The sequence below is a fragment of the Periplaneta americana genome, chromosome 10, assembly GCF_040183065.1.
Source record: "Periplaneta americana isolate PAMFEO1 chromosome 10, P.americana_PAMFEO1_priV1, whole genome shotgun sequence".
NCBI lineage: Eukaryota > Metazoa > Arthropoda > Insecta > Blattodea > Blattidae > Periplaneta > Periplaneta americana.
In genome coordinates, this window is record NC_091126.1 from 83,048,258 (window position 1) to 83,063,290 (window position 15,033).

Consider the following 15,033-nt stretch of genomic DNA (forward strand, 5'->3'; position numbering starts at 1 on the left):
TGGTTAAATATTATGTTTTATTTAATGATGCAACAGCCGAGGTTATATCAGCGCCGCGTCCCACAGGAGTTCTTTTAGATGCCAGTAAATCTATTGACATGAGCCTGTGGCATTTAAGCACACTTAAATGCCATCGACCTGACCCGGGATCGAACTCGCAACCTCGGGCATAGAAGGCCAGCACTATAACAACTGCACCAACCAGGCCAACTGTAAGTATGGTACATGGATGGTATACGTTCCAAGTGTCTCCATCAATCTTTACACAGGTGTTCACCATTCATGCGATGTACTGGGGCAATGCCTTTCCATTATGCATATGGCCTGTTGGCAAACAAGGAGCAGGACAAGTATACAACAGTGCTGAGAGAGATTAACAGTCATGCTTAGAAAAACAATATCGTATTGTATCCTGAAACTGTTATTCGTGACATGGAGTTGGCTGTCATTAATGTTCATCGTACTGTGTTCCCTCATGCCGCAAAAAGACTATGCTTTTTCCATTTGGGCCAGGCATTGTTCAGGAAAGTTCAGGCAGAAAGTCTGCAAGCCCACTACAATGATCCTGACAATCTTGAAGTGAGGGATCCCATGCATCAGATGCTAAGTTTGGCGTTCATTCCCGAGGAAGATGTTGCAGTAAATTTTGACTAAATGTATTTGAGAATTCTGGATCATTGCCGTGCACTGGGGAATTACTTTGCCAAAACTTACATTCGCGACACACCAGTTCGAGGATGCAGATGGAGACAAGCAGTTCGGGTGCTGTATGCTCCTTTGTTGTGGAAGTAGTATGATGCAGAGGCGTATTTAGGCCTAGGGCAACAGATTTGAAGGGGCAGTTTTTAAGCTATTACTGTTAATTGTTTATATATATATATATATATTTTTTTTTTAATTTTATTCAAAACTCTTTAAAAGAGTACATGAACTTAAATGCACAGTGGAAAAGATATGAATAACATTGGCAACAATCAGTTCAAATTTAATCAATGGTCTGCCAACGGAAAAAAGGACAGTTTTTCAATAATAGTGTCACAATGCGATCATAGCACTTTTTCAGTGTTATGCCTTCTTACCATGTCTCACGTGATAACCTTAAAAACATTTCTGGTTATTAAAGACATTGATATCTGAAAAAAGGCATTGGAAGAGTTTTATAGCAAATTAGAGATTCTAAGTAATCTGCCTGCACGAAACAACACTGAACTATTAGTTCTAGGAGACTGCAAGAGCATTACAAAGACGACTTGGAAGAATTTTTGAGTGATGAGATTATTCATTTTAAAGCATAGGCTATACTAAGAGCAACGAAATAAAAGTATCCTCTTTAAGTACATTGTATAAAGTGTTGATTGAAAACCACATTCAAGAACTGTTTTTAATTTAGATATTACGTTACGGGTATTCTTGTCAACCACTGCAACCAATTGTTCGGCCAAGCGCTCTTTCTCACTTCTCAAAAGACTCGAGAATTATTTATGATCATTCATGTTGCAAGATCGAGTCAGTAGACTTGCCGTCCTTTCCATGAATTCTGACATTACACAGCAACTGGAATATGAAGATGTGATAGACGAATTTGCAGCAAAGAAAGCACGCCGTAGACCACTCACTGCCTGATTTGACTGTAAAGAGTTCAATATGCATGTATTTATTATTATTATTATTATTATTATTATTATTATTATTATTATTATTATTATTATTATTATTCAATTACGATATTGTTGATGTTGCTTATTTGGTGGTACATTCATGTCGAAATAAGGGGCGAAAATATTTTTCTCTGCCTAGAGGCGCCAAGTAGCTAAATTTGCTCCTGGTATGATGCAGAAATGAACCTAGAACTAGCAACTAGACTGAAGCATGGCATAATCGCTTCCAATTACTCGTTGTTAAGGCACATCCCTCACTATATTCCTTGATATGAGAACTAACCAAGGAGCAAGAAGCTACAGAGACAACGATGAGGGAACTGGACACTGAGAGAAAAATTCGTCCCCAAATTTTAAGTACATAGTAGTGAATAGAAGGGTACAGAATGTAGTCAGGATGTACTGTGAATACAATGATGGCAATAGACTAATGGGGTATCTGAGTACTGTAGGATATAATTTCACTCTGTAAATCTATGAAGAATACAGGGTAAATTCACAATTCTCTTAAGGGTGAGGTCATGCTTTAATTCTATTACTGCAAAATGTATTGCTATTCCTAAAGAAAAAGTAGGAAATGACTGGATCTCTGATGATAATTCTTCTTTACCAGGTTTGATAAGAAAAACACATAAATTTTTCAGTAACATACTGAATTAGATTATGACATCACCGTTAAGAGAATTGTAACTTTGATTGTTTTTCCCTGCACTCTTCATGTGCAAAATTAAATTTCACTCTGCAAGTATACAGTAGGTTTTATTTTTTAACAAAATAATCTGCCCTCAGTGAGAGTGACCATGAGAATAGAAGCACTACCGCAGTGATCAACAACTCGACCAAAAACGTGCATGGGCGCTCAGCACTGCTTCCATGCAGGGCAAGCGTGCATTACCTCGTGCTCGGCATTATACAAGCCTATCTCCCGTTCAGTAGCGGCTCTTGACAGAAGCTAGCTGCAATGTTGAATAGAAATAGTAGGCTCCCAACAGTCATCAGGAATTTCATTCACAGTTTCAAAACTTGAATGTATGATGTCAGATTTCAAGATTTTCATAGCCTAGCATTGGGAAAAATCGTTCTTTTTCTGGAACTTTTCCAAGAGTTTCGTTTCCAAGTAAGTACTAGTTCCAAAGAACAGTTCAGAAATAACAGAAAGCTTCAGACATAACGTAATAATCACCAAAATTTTATATTGTTTCAGAACTAGTTCCGTTTTCAAAAATCTTAGACCATAATGCAATTCGAACTATGACAGCTGTTACAGTCAGGTGTAACAATAATTTATACAAACCATAAAACATCGCAATGGTTTGATCATTCCTCCTGTTAAATAAGGGATATTACTACTACGTGATATTAGTCTCTATTGAAGTTTCATAATTTATTTGTAATAAACATTGAGATTAGTTGGGCTACATTTGCACTGTTATGTTACCATAGTCATTCATTCATAGTGTTCTGCCCAAGGGCAGGTATTTCACTGTAAATCCAGCATTCTCCAGTCTTTCTATTTTCTGCCTTCCTCTTAGTCTCCGCATATGATCCATATCATATCTTAATGTCGTCTATCATCTGATATCTTACCTGTGGAGTAACATTTAGCGCGTCTAGCTGCGAAACCAGGTGGCCCGGGTTCGATTCCCAGTCGGGACAAGTTACCTGGTTGAGGTTTTTTCCGGGGTTTTCCCTCAACCCAATATGAGCAAATGCTGGGTAACTTTCGGTGTTGGACCCTGGACTCATTTCACCAGCATTATCACTTCATCTCATTCAGACGCTAAATAACCTAAGATGTTGATAAAGCGTCATAAAATAACCAACTAAAATAAAAAAATCTGATATCTTCTTCTGCCCCAAACTCTTCTCCCATTCACCATTCCTTCCAGTGTATCTTTAAGAAGGCAGATATGTTACAATATACAAATTTTATAACACAATACAATGTGGTATATACGTTTGTATAATATTTTTTTCTTCATTTGATATAGTAAAACAGTAACTTTTAAATAGTAATAATAATAATAATAATAATAATAGGCACAATCTCACAATTTGATTTTTTTCATTCTTATTGCTATATTAATAGCAAACAATGTAACTGAAGCTGATTGGCCAATCAGATTGATTATTTAATACCGGTATTGAAATGTGCCCTGCAAATTCATTGTAGTAAAAAATTTCACTCTCCTTCCAACATACTCAATTCTGAAGGAACTACTGTACATTCAAGGAGAACATTTAGGCTGGAACTGTTATGGTCTCTGAGATAGTATCTGGAGTGTTCCAGACAAGATAGTTAGATGGTATGTTATACAGTACTCCAGTTCCTATGAGTCAGAAACTCCTACTGTTATTTTGGAACAGAGTGTTCCGACCTATAGTTCTTTTTTTTTTTGGAACTGTTATTTTCTCGGAACTGTTTCGGAAGTACTGTTATGTTTATTTTTCCCTATCTCTATCATAGACCCATCTACTGTGGATGTAGATTGTGCTCCTGCTTAGCTTCAGCTAGAAATGACAGACTGATAGTGTGATAATGAACTGAAGGTGATATAGTACTGTATAAAAGGAGGAAAAATTCTGCGTGATTTTTATTCGCATTTTCCATTAGTCAGATTTCTCAGGCTTCAACAGCAGCTTTCGACAGACTGTGTATGTTCAGATCCACATACATATACAAATATTGTTTTTTTTTTTTATGAAAATAAGTAAATCCCACCACAGAACTAGCTAATTCATCTGACTACAATCTACAAAATTTTCTCAGTTCATGCACTGCCCAGATCATAGTGCATAATATTGAGAAATCAGTACGCAATAAAGAGGCTAAAAATCTCGTAAAATTAGCATTACAGAAGATCAGGAAATATTGTTACTAATGGTCATGCATTAACAAAATGAAAAGAAAAAGTAGAAATCTAATATGCAGTAGAGTATTTAGTTTTATTCAGCTTTCATTTCATCCCTAACTTATCAACCAATTGATTTCATACACGTAAATACTAGTATTGGGCATTCACATCACTTTAAGTTTAATTTGATCACTATGAGAAACATTTATTATCACGAAAAAAGAGCCACCATCGCAAGCCTCTGCTGTGCCCGAGGCAGCGAAACATGAGTGCAGCGGGCTTCAGAGCTGCCTGAGATGACGTCACAGGGCATCGAGTTGATGACCACTGCACTACAGAATAATTTGAAAGACAAAAATGTTTAAATACAGAAATTGTTAAGTAAAAAAAAATTCAGAGAAATGCAAACCCAATAGAATCATTAATGGCCAAAATATAAATAGTAATGTAATATTTGGATTGAATCCTTAAAAATATTCAATAACAACTTCAAGGTACTTATTTCAAGTTCCGTGAATTTCAACTCATGTAACAGTATGGTATATGGGATGTAGCATAAGTGAAATGGAATATGTGAATTGGTGTGTATGTGAAATGACTTTTGTGAACTGTTTTGATCTACGACTTTTGACATACAGGATTTGACCTACACAACATCCTACCCGTACGAACATGGAAATTTTTCGTACTAAAAAATGTTACACTGAATAAGGAAGAGTGATGTTGGTTGTAAAATGTGGGCTGTAACACTTGAATTTATAAAACTATTTTATTAAAAAATAAATTTTAATATATCACACTGTCAGTTTTGAATACCTACCCTTCCTTAAATCCTTACTAATATTAATTATGGAAATTATATTTAATTCAAATTGGGATAGTATTTCTCAAGACAAAGTATTTCCATCACTTCATTAGTATTTAGAAGTAGTAACATAATATTTTCGGTTCACAAGAGTAAAAATAGGATACAAGAAATAAAACTTATATCTTCCCTGTCTTTGGCCATTTAGCATTAACTATTAACTTCAATAGCAGTAATGTCAGACTCAGCTATAGATATCAGTGTTATCACAATATGATTGTTTGGGCAGTTATTTCTTGAATAACCTATAATTATTATTAGAAACAAATTTATAAATATGTTTTAAAAAGTTTGCAGATTTTATCATCATGTTTTAATATTGATACTTTTAAGGTACTGGTAATTTAACCAAATGAGAACTCATCTTCCTGCTGTTGTGATAGTAAAAAGAAATAACATTTACGTTTGTAGTATTAATATTTTAAGTATATCTTGGTTTAATACCAGGATTGTTATTACTAAGAAACATGTTTTCAAAGCATTAGCGACGCTGATATAACCTCTGCAGTTGCGAGCGTTGTTAAATAAAACATTTCATCAAAGCATTAAACCTGAAATCTTATCACGAACGTGCAGTCGAATAGGGATCTATGTTGTGTAGTTGGATCACACAGCTGACATTTTCGTGTCCTGCTTTCAAAATCAGTTATCTCGGAACTACTTTAATGTAACACAGACACTTGTTCGGCTGTATGCTTCATTTATAGTTTGTTGTTTATCTGAAAATTGAATAAAATGTTGTTCTTTTCTAATGCCAGGCTTTTGACAATAAAATCATTTGACCTCTTGCACTCCAATATTTTTCAAAGATATTATCATGGTCAGCCACTGAAGCAGATTTTGAGATGTTCTGAATCCATTTCTTGGTTTGAGTTGCACAATGGGCAGTTAGGGGACTGATATATTCCGATTCTATGCAGGTGTTTGGCCAGTCATGGCCTGTTGCCAATCTAAATGCAGCTACAGACGATTTTCGCGGTAAATCGGGAATTAACTGTGGATTATGATGCAGAGAGTTCCATTTTTTCCCTTGAGATTGTGTTATCAAATTTTGTTTGTTGAAGTCTAAGTATGTAGATTTAATAAATCTTTTCACAGAGTAATATGTAGATTTAGTAACAGATCTGTAAGTAGCAGTGCTGCCCTTCTTTTCTAAAGCATCCGCATTCTCATTTCCCAGAATTCCACAATGGGATGGTATCCATTGAAATACAATTCTTTTATTGAGTGATATTAATTGAGAGAGTATTTTAGTTACTTCTGCTGTTTGAGATGAAGGTGTGTGTTTATTTTGTGAAGTAATGCTTCAATATTTTACATTATCTGAATTAAAAAAAAAAATAAGTACAGTATTAATTTAAATAATATATGTCTTTGGAATTAAAAGTATAGTGTAATAGTAAAATTACGAATAGTTATATTAAGAAATTGGACGATTTTGTGCTTGTGTGTTACTATTGCATCTGCCGTCCACTGCTGTGGAGTAACGGTTAACATTTCTGACCATGAAACAAGCTGTACCGGGTTCAAATCCTGGTTGAAACAAGTTACCTGGTTGAGGATTTTTGCAAGGTTCCCTCTCAACCAACTGAAGCAGAATTGGACCTCGGACTCATTTCGCTATCATAATTACATGTCCCTCTTTCATCATCTCTATTTCTTTTCCATATTTCGGGTTCGTTGTAGCTCATAGTGGTCATGGGACCTGCGTTGAGGGACCATTGTGATGCCTATGTGGAAAGATAAAGGAATTCTGTAGGCTGTAGGGGGAGTTCAGAGGAGGCCCAGAGGGGACTCTGTAGCAGGGACGGCTCTACAATAAGAACTGCAGAGCTGCAGAACTGCCATTTAAATGGACCTGAAAAAATTAAAAATGTAAAACGTGCTTTTATGTAATCTAGTTCATTGTTTCATTTATTTTTCCAATTCATTCTCCTTCGATTCGAGATTTTACTGTCTGTAGGAGCCTTGAACTGCTCGAGAATTTTAGCTGTAGTGTACTTTTCGGATCTGTGATCGCCAGTTCCTGAAGCTCAATGTAGGGTAATCGGCAGCAGAAAACTGGTTTTCTTCACCGTCCCATAAGACTGCATTAGAGCTGCAACTGAAGCAGCTCTCTCCGAATATACAAAAGAACTGCCAACACCCTCATCTCTTTATGACCTGCGTTAGAACACATAGGCTTCTGGATTACTGTATATCATTACAGTTCCAGTGTGTTATAGTACTGTGGGTGGTGTGATGTGATTGGTCAGTGTGCCTAAGGAAATATTTTATATTAAAAATGAATCAAATGAAAACCTAATCGACCAACCATTTTCGAAATTAAAAGAGAAATTGCATGTTAATTTAAGAAATTAGGACGTCCTACACAAAATTTAAATATTGAAATTTCTAGGAAAAGTCGAGGAAATCATGTAGCCTAATAGTCATTTTAATACCGAAATGTGTAATGGAAACGACTGGTTTTTTGCTGCGCTCATGAAAACGCTTTCTCCCCCATCTGTGTATTCTGTTTAGAGGAGAAAATACATGTACAAACACCAGAGTTAAGGATTTAGTTAATTTGACTTAAAAAACTAGAAAAGCATGTGGGGCACATCTCCACTACGTGATTAGTTGTACCAGGTGGGAGAGATGTAGCGCACAGATTGTTGGAGTACAATTTCGGGTGCACAGTCAACTTCGAGAAGGGACTGTAATTACATGCATTATCTGATTTAGATGCAATAAACAGCATGCAGAACTGCCAATCTTTGTAACCGAGGGCCGCTACTGCTCTGTAGTGCTGAGGACCATTCCATTCTGTGTAGTACAATGGACCCAGCCAATTGACCTACGTGCGAGGGCATTCCCTTGCCCATGTCCTGTCTTTCAAGGGGTGCTAATAAATTAAAATTGCTGCCTTGACTTTGTTGATAGCATATGCGTTTTTCAACCAATCGGGCAGTGGTTTAATTTATCTGGGCATATATCCCTTATGTGCTGTTCTGTATTTTCACAGGGATGATCCTGTACCGTGCTGACCACAGAACGAAAGAAGTGTATAATGTGTTCGTGTCTAGTGTTCCTACACTAAATTGAGTTTTAAGTCGGTATTGTAAGGAGAGCTAAATGTAACAAAGAAGTGTTACAAATGAATGTGAATTTCTTAGACAGCAACAAAGAAGTTGCCACAGGTGTAGCTCAGTTGGCTGAGGCGCTTGCCTGCCAATCCAGAGTAAATGCGCTCGGGCATGGGTTCGATTCCTGCTTGGACTGATTAGCTGGTTCGATTTTTTCCGAGGCTTTCTCCAACTTTAAGGCGAATGTCAGGTAATGTATGGCGAATCCTCGGCCTCATCTCGCCAAATATCATCTCATTATCCCATCGACGCTAAATAACCTAGTAGTTGATACAGTGTCGTTAAGTAACAAAATAAAAAAAATAAATTTCAAGTCTGTAATTATTTTTGTGACAGGATAAATTAAAAATCTCCTGGTATTACTGCTTATCAATGTTGTATGGATCAGTGTGATCAAAACATTGAAAAGTAAGCTGTAGTTAGCCTAATGATTGGTAACCAATAAAATTACCATGACCAAGAAAGGAAAATAAGTATATCGTGAGCCAGGAAGGGGAATACAGGAGAATAGTAAAAGTAGATTACAGTGCACAATTTTTTGCAGTCAGTTTTCATTATTTGTAATAAACAAGATTGGCACTGAAGATACTTTCAAACATAATTAGTTTTATTGAAGAACTCTATATGGAATAAAACATACTTACTTACAAATGGCTTTTAAGGATCCCGGAGGTTCATTGCCGCCCTCACATAAGCCTGCTTTCAGTCCCTATCCTGAGCAAGATTAATCCAGCCCCTAGCATCATATCCCACCTTCCTCAAATCCATTTTAATATTACCCTCCAATCTACATCTCAGCCTCCCCAAAGGTCTGAATTCACCCTACGTGCCCTACCCATCTCGAACGTCTGGATTTAATTTCCCTAATTATGTTAGGTGAAGAATACACTGCATGCAGTTCTGCATTGTGTAACTTTCTCAATTTTCCTGTAACTTCATGTCTCTTACCCCCAAATATTTTCCTGTAACTTCATCTCTCTTACCCCCAAATATTTTCCTAAGCATCTTACTCTCGAACACCCTTAACCTCTGTTCCTCTCTCAAAGTGAGAGTCCAAGTTTCACAACCATAGAGGACAATTGGTAATATGACTTTTATAAATTCTAACTTTCAGCTGTTTTGAAAGCAGACGGCATGACAAAAGCTTCTCAACCGAATAATAGCATCATTTACCATATTTATTCTCCATTTAATTTCCTCTTGAGTGTCATTTATATTTGTTACTGTTAGAATAAAACATACCCTCCCTTTCTAAATCTTTTGAATGTCTAAGCGAATGACATAAATCAAGCCATTAGAGAAATACAATTTTATAATATTCTTTTGTAGGAAAAGTAGTAAATATTAATTTCAACAGACAACCCTCCTCGCCCCTAGGTCAGCATCCTCCGTGCATTACCAGCTGGCATTCGGGAAATACTACGGAACAATGACGAAATAGAGAAATGTTGATGGAGTGATGTAGATGCCTAATATTGGGAAATTAGAGAACCCCGAGAAAAACACCAACTGCGGCCTTGTCCACCACTAATGTCACTATTAATTTTTTTATGAAAAATTCCAGGCCTGACAAGAACTCGGGCCGCGAGAAAGAGACTTAGTCCCTTACTCTTTGGATGATCATTCACCTTTCCTGTGGTATGGTGGACAGGAGGTCAGCAGTCTGTTGGACTTGGGCCTTCATAGACTGTAGTGCAACAGATATGTTTTTGGTTTGTTGTTCATACTAAAATTCTACAAGCGAAATCATCTGCAAAGTAAGGCCTACATATAAAATTATATGATAATAGGATATTAAATTGAAATTTCATAAAACTTGATTTACTCTATGTCGATTAAACTGGTTGTCCTTCTGTTCTGTTTCATTATAAAATATTGTGGCAAAACTACTTCGTTCAGAGTAATAACAGGCCCCAAGCTGTTGTAGTTGACAAGGCTTTTTTAGTCTTTAGATCATTTCGTGCTGAGACACTGATGATAATCACTAGTGAAAGTCACTGATTTGTTTGATTTCGAGAATTCACACCTGGATACTGCACTGCCTGTCCCAGCCACTGTGACGCAACAATGCCTCACCTCGCCACTTGTGATGTACAAAGTCATTGTATTCAGAGCAATCACTGCACGACATTCATAAGTTTGAATTGGTGGGTTCACACTGGGATACCGATTACAGACAGTGTTGCAGGCTTGCCAACAAAGCAGTCATTTATCTAATCGAGCACATTGAAACATTCATTATACTTTATGTTATTCGTTATTGTAGACATGAGTTTAGACTTCATTAACACAGAACATTTTATAAGTGAAGTAGAAACTCTTGGAACGTCAGAAGCGATGACTATAGCAACAAAGTATTGAAAGCGAATGTTCGACGAGAAATTATAGGTAAGTTTGTCCTTGATTTCAATGAGAAGAACATGGGTGAAAGAAACAAAATAGATTGCTGAGATAGCCTTTCTTAGTACAATGTCTGTTCCTGTGATTCCCTCTCATATTTTCTAGTAATTCATCAAATGAAGCCTTCGACATTCTGAGGTTACTAAAAAAAGCCCTGTCATCTTGTTTCATATTGTTTACAGAAGGTAAAACAAGCCTTTTTCCAGCTGATCAAGTAGCAGAGGATGTGCGTGTAATGAATGTTTTCTCAAGATCTCCTGTTTAGATGACAAAACTTCCACCTCACTCAAGCAGGACTCCCCATAGATTTTTTTATGGAGGGAAAAAGACAAACTATTCACAACTTCTTTTTTTGTATGAAAGAAAAATTCTGTTACATCTCATAAGATTGCATTAGTAATCATGTTCTCCTCAAGTTTTAAGAAGTAGGTTAGTATTGAAGGATTATGACCAAGGTACCAGTACTCTATTTCTCATGAGCTTCTACAAATGTGATGTTTCAGTTAAGATGGTATTGTAGAGCAATAATAAATTACTTGTGGCTTTTATGGAACCCGGAGGTTCATTACTGCCCTCACATAAGCCTGCCATCGGTTCCTATTGTGAGCAAGATTAATCCAGTCTCCACAATCATATACCACCTCCCTCAAATGCATTTTAATATCCTCCCATCTACGTCTCGGCCTCCCCAAAGGTCTTTTTCCCTCTAGTGTCCCAATTAACACACTATATGCATTTCTGGATTAGCCCATACATGCTACTTGCCCTGCCCATCTCAAATGTCTGGATTTAATGTTCCTAATTATGTCAGGTGAAGAATACAATGCGATAAGTTCTGCGTTGTGTAACTTTCTCCATTCTCCTGTAACTTCATCTCTCTTAGCCCCAAATATTTTCCTAAGCACCTTATTCTCAAACACCCTTAACCTCTGTTTCCTCTCTCAACGTGAGTGTCCAAGTTTCACAACCATAGAGGACAATTGGTAATATGACTTTTATAAATTCTAACTTTCAGCTGTTTTGAAAGCAGACTGCATGACAAAAGCTTCTCAACCGAATAATAGCATATATTAATATTCTTCCTTTAATTTCCTCCCGAGTGTCATTTATATTTGTTACTGTTGCTCCAAGATATTTGAATTTTTGCACCTCTTCAAAGGATAAATGAGGACTCTAGTTTCAAAGTGAGTCTTTTCCACTTTTCCTAAAAATTGAGGTAGAGAATGAAAAGCTGATGAGGTTATGTTTCAACCTATTACCACAGTCTAATATATACAGTCACGAAGCTTGAGTTGTAAGGGTGCTAGGAACAATAGACTATGCCGGTACTATTTCGCATTGTCTGGAATGAGGCGATATTAGCGATCCTAGTGATCAGCAACTGTCTATGGATGCATATTTACTAAGTATTGAGCTTCGTGACTGTATATACTAGACTGTGCTATTACGACATTGTGGATTTAAGTGTGCTTAAATGCGACAGGCTCATGTCAGTAGACTTACTGGCATGTAAAAGAACTCCTGTGGGACAAAATTCTGGCACATCCGGCGACGCTGATATAACCTCTGCTGTTGCGAGCGTCGTTAAATAAAACATAACATTTTTTTTAACATTGTGAGGCATATTGTGCTCTTTCCCATTGAAAAATAGTGTGTAATTCTCATTGCTTACAAGATTATACAAGCTGGCGCACAGCATAATCAAGAGATTTGTCTATGATCATGAGTGGGTCTCGGAGCGTCATTACAATTCTTGCCGCTAGGTTCACCTCGCAGTTCTATTAAATTATTAATAGTTCCATTACAAAACTTTGTGTATCGTTAATTCTTTTATTAATTTTGCATTAATGATCGAGTACGAAGATTATAAACATGACAAGCATATTACAGTCTTATTTGAGATTTATTGATGACTTGTTAAATAACAGTATGCAGATTTTCAGTGTGATTTAATGTAATTTACAATTTTGTTTCCCGAAAGTCTGGATTTGTTCAATTAAAAATTTTGCTTTCAAACTACATTCTTCATCTGGTTCATTTCCTTTGCCAAGTTGTTTTCAGTTCCGTGTTTTTCCTTTAGATTTCGTTCCCTCTAATTCGTTTTAATTCCCAAAAGTGAACTACCGGTGCCTTCCACTTCCAGACACTATTATTATTATTATTATTATTATTATTATTATTATTAAACTAGTATAGTTCTTAATCTGTCTTGTCTTACGACAATCAGTAGCGTTATTCGACACTTTCGTGGGAAAGAGTACGTTTATGATTAAAAATCATTTGTAATAGAGAAATATGGGTTCTCGAAAGTCCTTGAAAAGGTTATGTACAACAGATTAGTCTCATTCCTAGAATATAATAATATACTGTCAAATTCTCAGTTTGGTTTTAGAAAAGGTAAAGGAATCAATAATGCTGTAATATCGTTTATCGAATCAATCCTCAATGCTAAAAACAATAAAGAACAAACCGTTGGACTTTTCCTGGACCTTAGCAAAGCATTTGACATGGTTAATCATGAAATTCTAATCTGGAAACTACAACAATTTGGCATAAGGGATTAGCAGGGAACTGGTTCATCTCGTACTTAAGCAATAGGGAACAGGTTGTACAAATTGGCTCAGTAAAATCAAAATCCGTTCCTATGCCCCATGGTGTCCCTCAAGGCTCAATTCTTGGTCCAATATTATTTCTCCTATACATAAATGATCTCCCGTTAAATATAACTGAAGGGAAAACTGTCTTATTTGCAGATGACACAAACATAATACTAAGTGATAATAAGGAAGAGAACTTGCAAATGAAAATTAATGCAACATCAACGAAACTAGACAAGTGGCTAGCAAATAATAAGCTTAAATTAAATGTAAATAAAACTGTCTATGTATCTTTCAATCAGTATCCAACTGACCAGATTCACATAGTTCTTAGTAATACCATAATTAAGGAAGTAGAATGCTCTAAATTTTTAGGTATATGGATAGATTCCAGTCTAACATGGGAAAAGCATATACAACATCTAACTGAGAAGCTGAGTCGCTTATGTTATGCTTTTCGAGTCCTTGCGAAGATATCGTCCATGGATCTTTTAATATCAGTCTATTTTGGATATGTTCATTCAATACTATCATATGGCATTATTACTTGGGGATCTTCACCAAAAGTGACACAAGTCCTCAAATTGCAGAAAAGAATACTCAAAATCATTAAAAAAGTTCCTATTCGGACTGAAAGTATAAAAATTTTCAGAGAACTAAAAATCTTACCTGTACCCTGCATATATATTTTAGAAACAGTGTGCTTTATTCATCAAAACATAGATTCCTTTAAAACAAATTCAACATATCATGAGTGTAACACCAGAACATCCCAAAACATACATCTGAATTACCACAGGCTTACCAGAAGTCTTAACAGCATATCACATAGAGGCAGCAATTTATATAATAAACTTCCACAGAAAATCAAAAAACTTAACATAAGAAAATTCAAAAAAGAGGTAAAGAACATTTTATTGACACATATGCCATTTTGCACAAATGAATATCTAAATTTAAAATTTCAGAATTTAACGTTTCTTGATACTGCCCTTGACCATTTATGTTTCAGGTAACTCAGATTTGAAGAAAAGACAGGGAAAAGCAAAAAGAGAAGATACTTGATAGAACAGTGGAGACTGAAGATCAAGCTTGTCCTATAATATTAAACTGTTAAATTTATTTAGAATTAAGTCTATTTTTGTATTATATTGTATGTTATGTCATTTTTCTTGTGTACTGACGACGCCATGAATGCTTCTAATTCTATTCGGCTAATAAAGATCTAATCTAATCTAATCTAAATTCTACGGCAATGGTTAATTATTCCTGCTGAATATTGACACATACGATTTGCATTCTTTAGGATACTACATGCATTTATTTGTCTATGCTACATACGCAGCAAAGCTATTTTAATGTTGCGCGTGCCGAGTTTAGTGTAATGTGCTCCCCTCATCCTCCAAGCCAAATCAAATATTACGACATTACGAGTAATAAATAAATAATAATTAAAGCAATTATTTTTCGTTGTGATAAGGCACAACTATCAGCGTATGGTGTACCAAAGATTTTTCTTTATACTTTCATTAA

At 35.9% G+C, this 15,033-nt stretch overlaps 1 protein-coding gene across 8 annotated transcripts in view; it reads left to right on the plus strand.

Annotated features, from left to right (window-relative positions):
* LOC138707836 (deaminated glutathione amidase-like) overlaps positions 1-14,717 on the plus strand; it is an 84,081-nt gene extending 69,364 nt beyond the window's left edge. For 6 of the 8 annotated variants that reach the window (XM_069837803.1, XM_069837802.1, XM_069837804.1 and 3 more), the window contains one exon: positions 1-5,307. This exon is cut by the window's left edge and continues 2,617 nt beyond it. Coding sequence is in view for 2 of the 8 variants with exons in the window: in XM_069837812.1 (XP_069693913.1) it covers positions 14,513-14,527 (15 nt within the window). In the remaining 6 variants the exon portion in view is untranslated. Of the gene's footprint in view, positions 5,308-14,512 lie in introns of those variants that run through there. The other 2 variants (XM_069837812.1, XM_069837809.1) reach the window with 1 other exon arrangement.
* Positions 14,718-15,033: the final 316 nt, after the last annotated feature.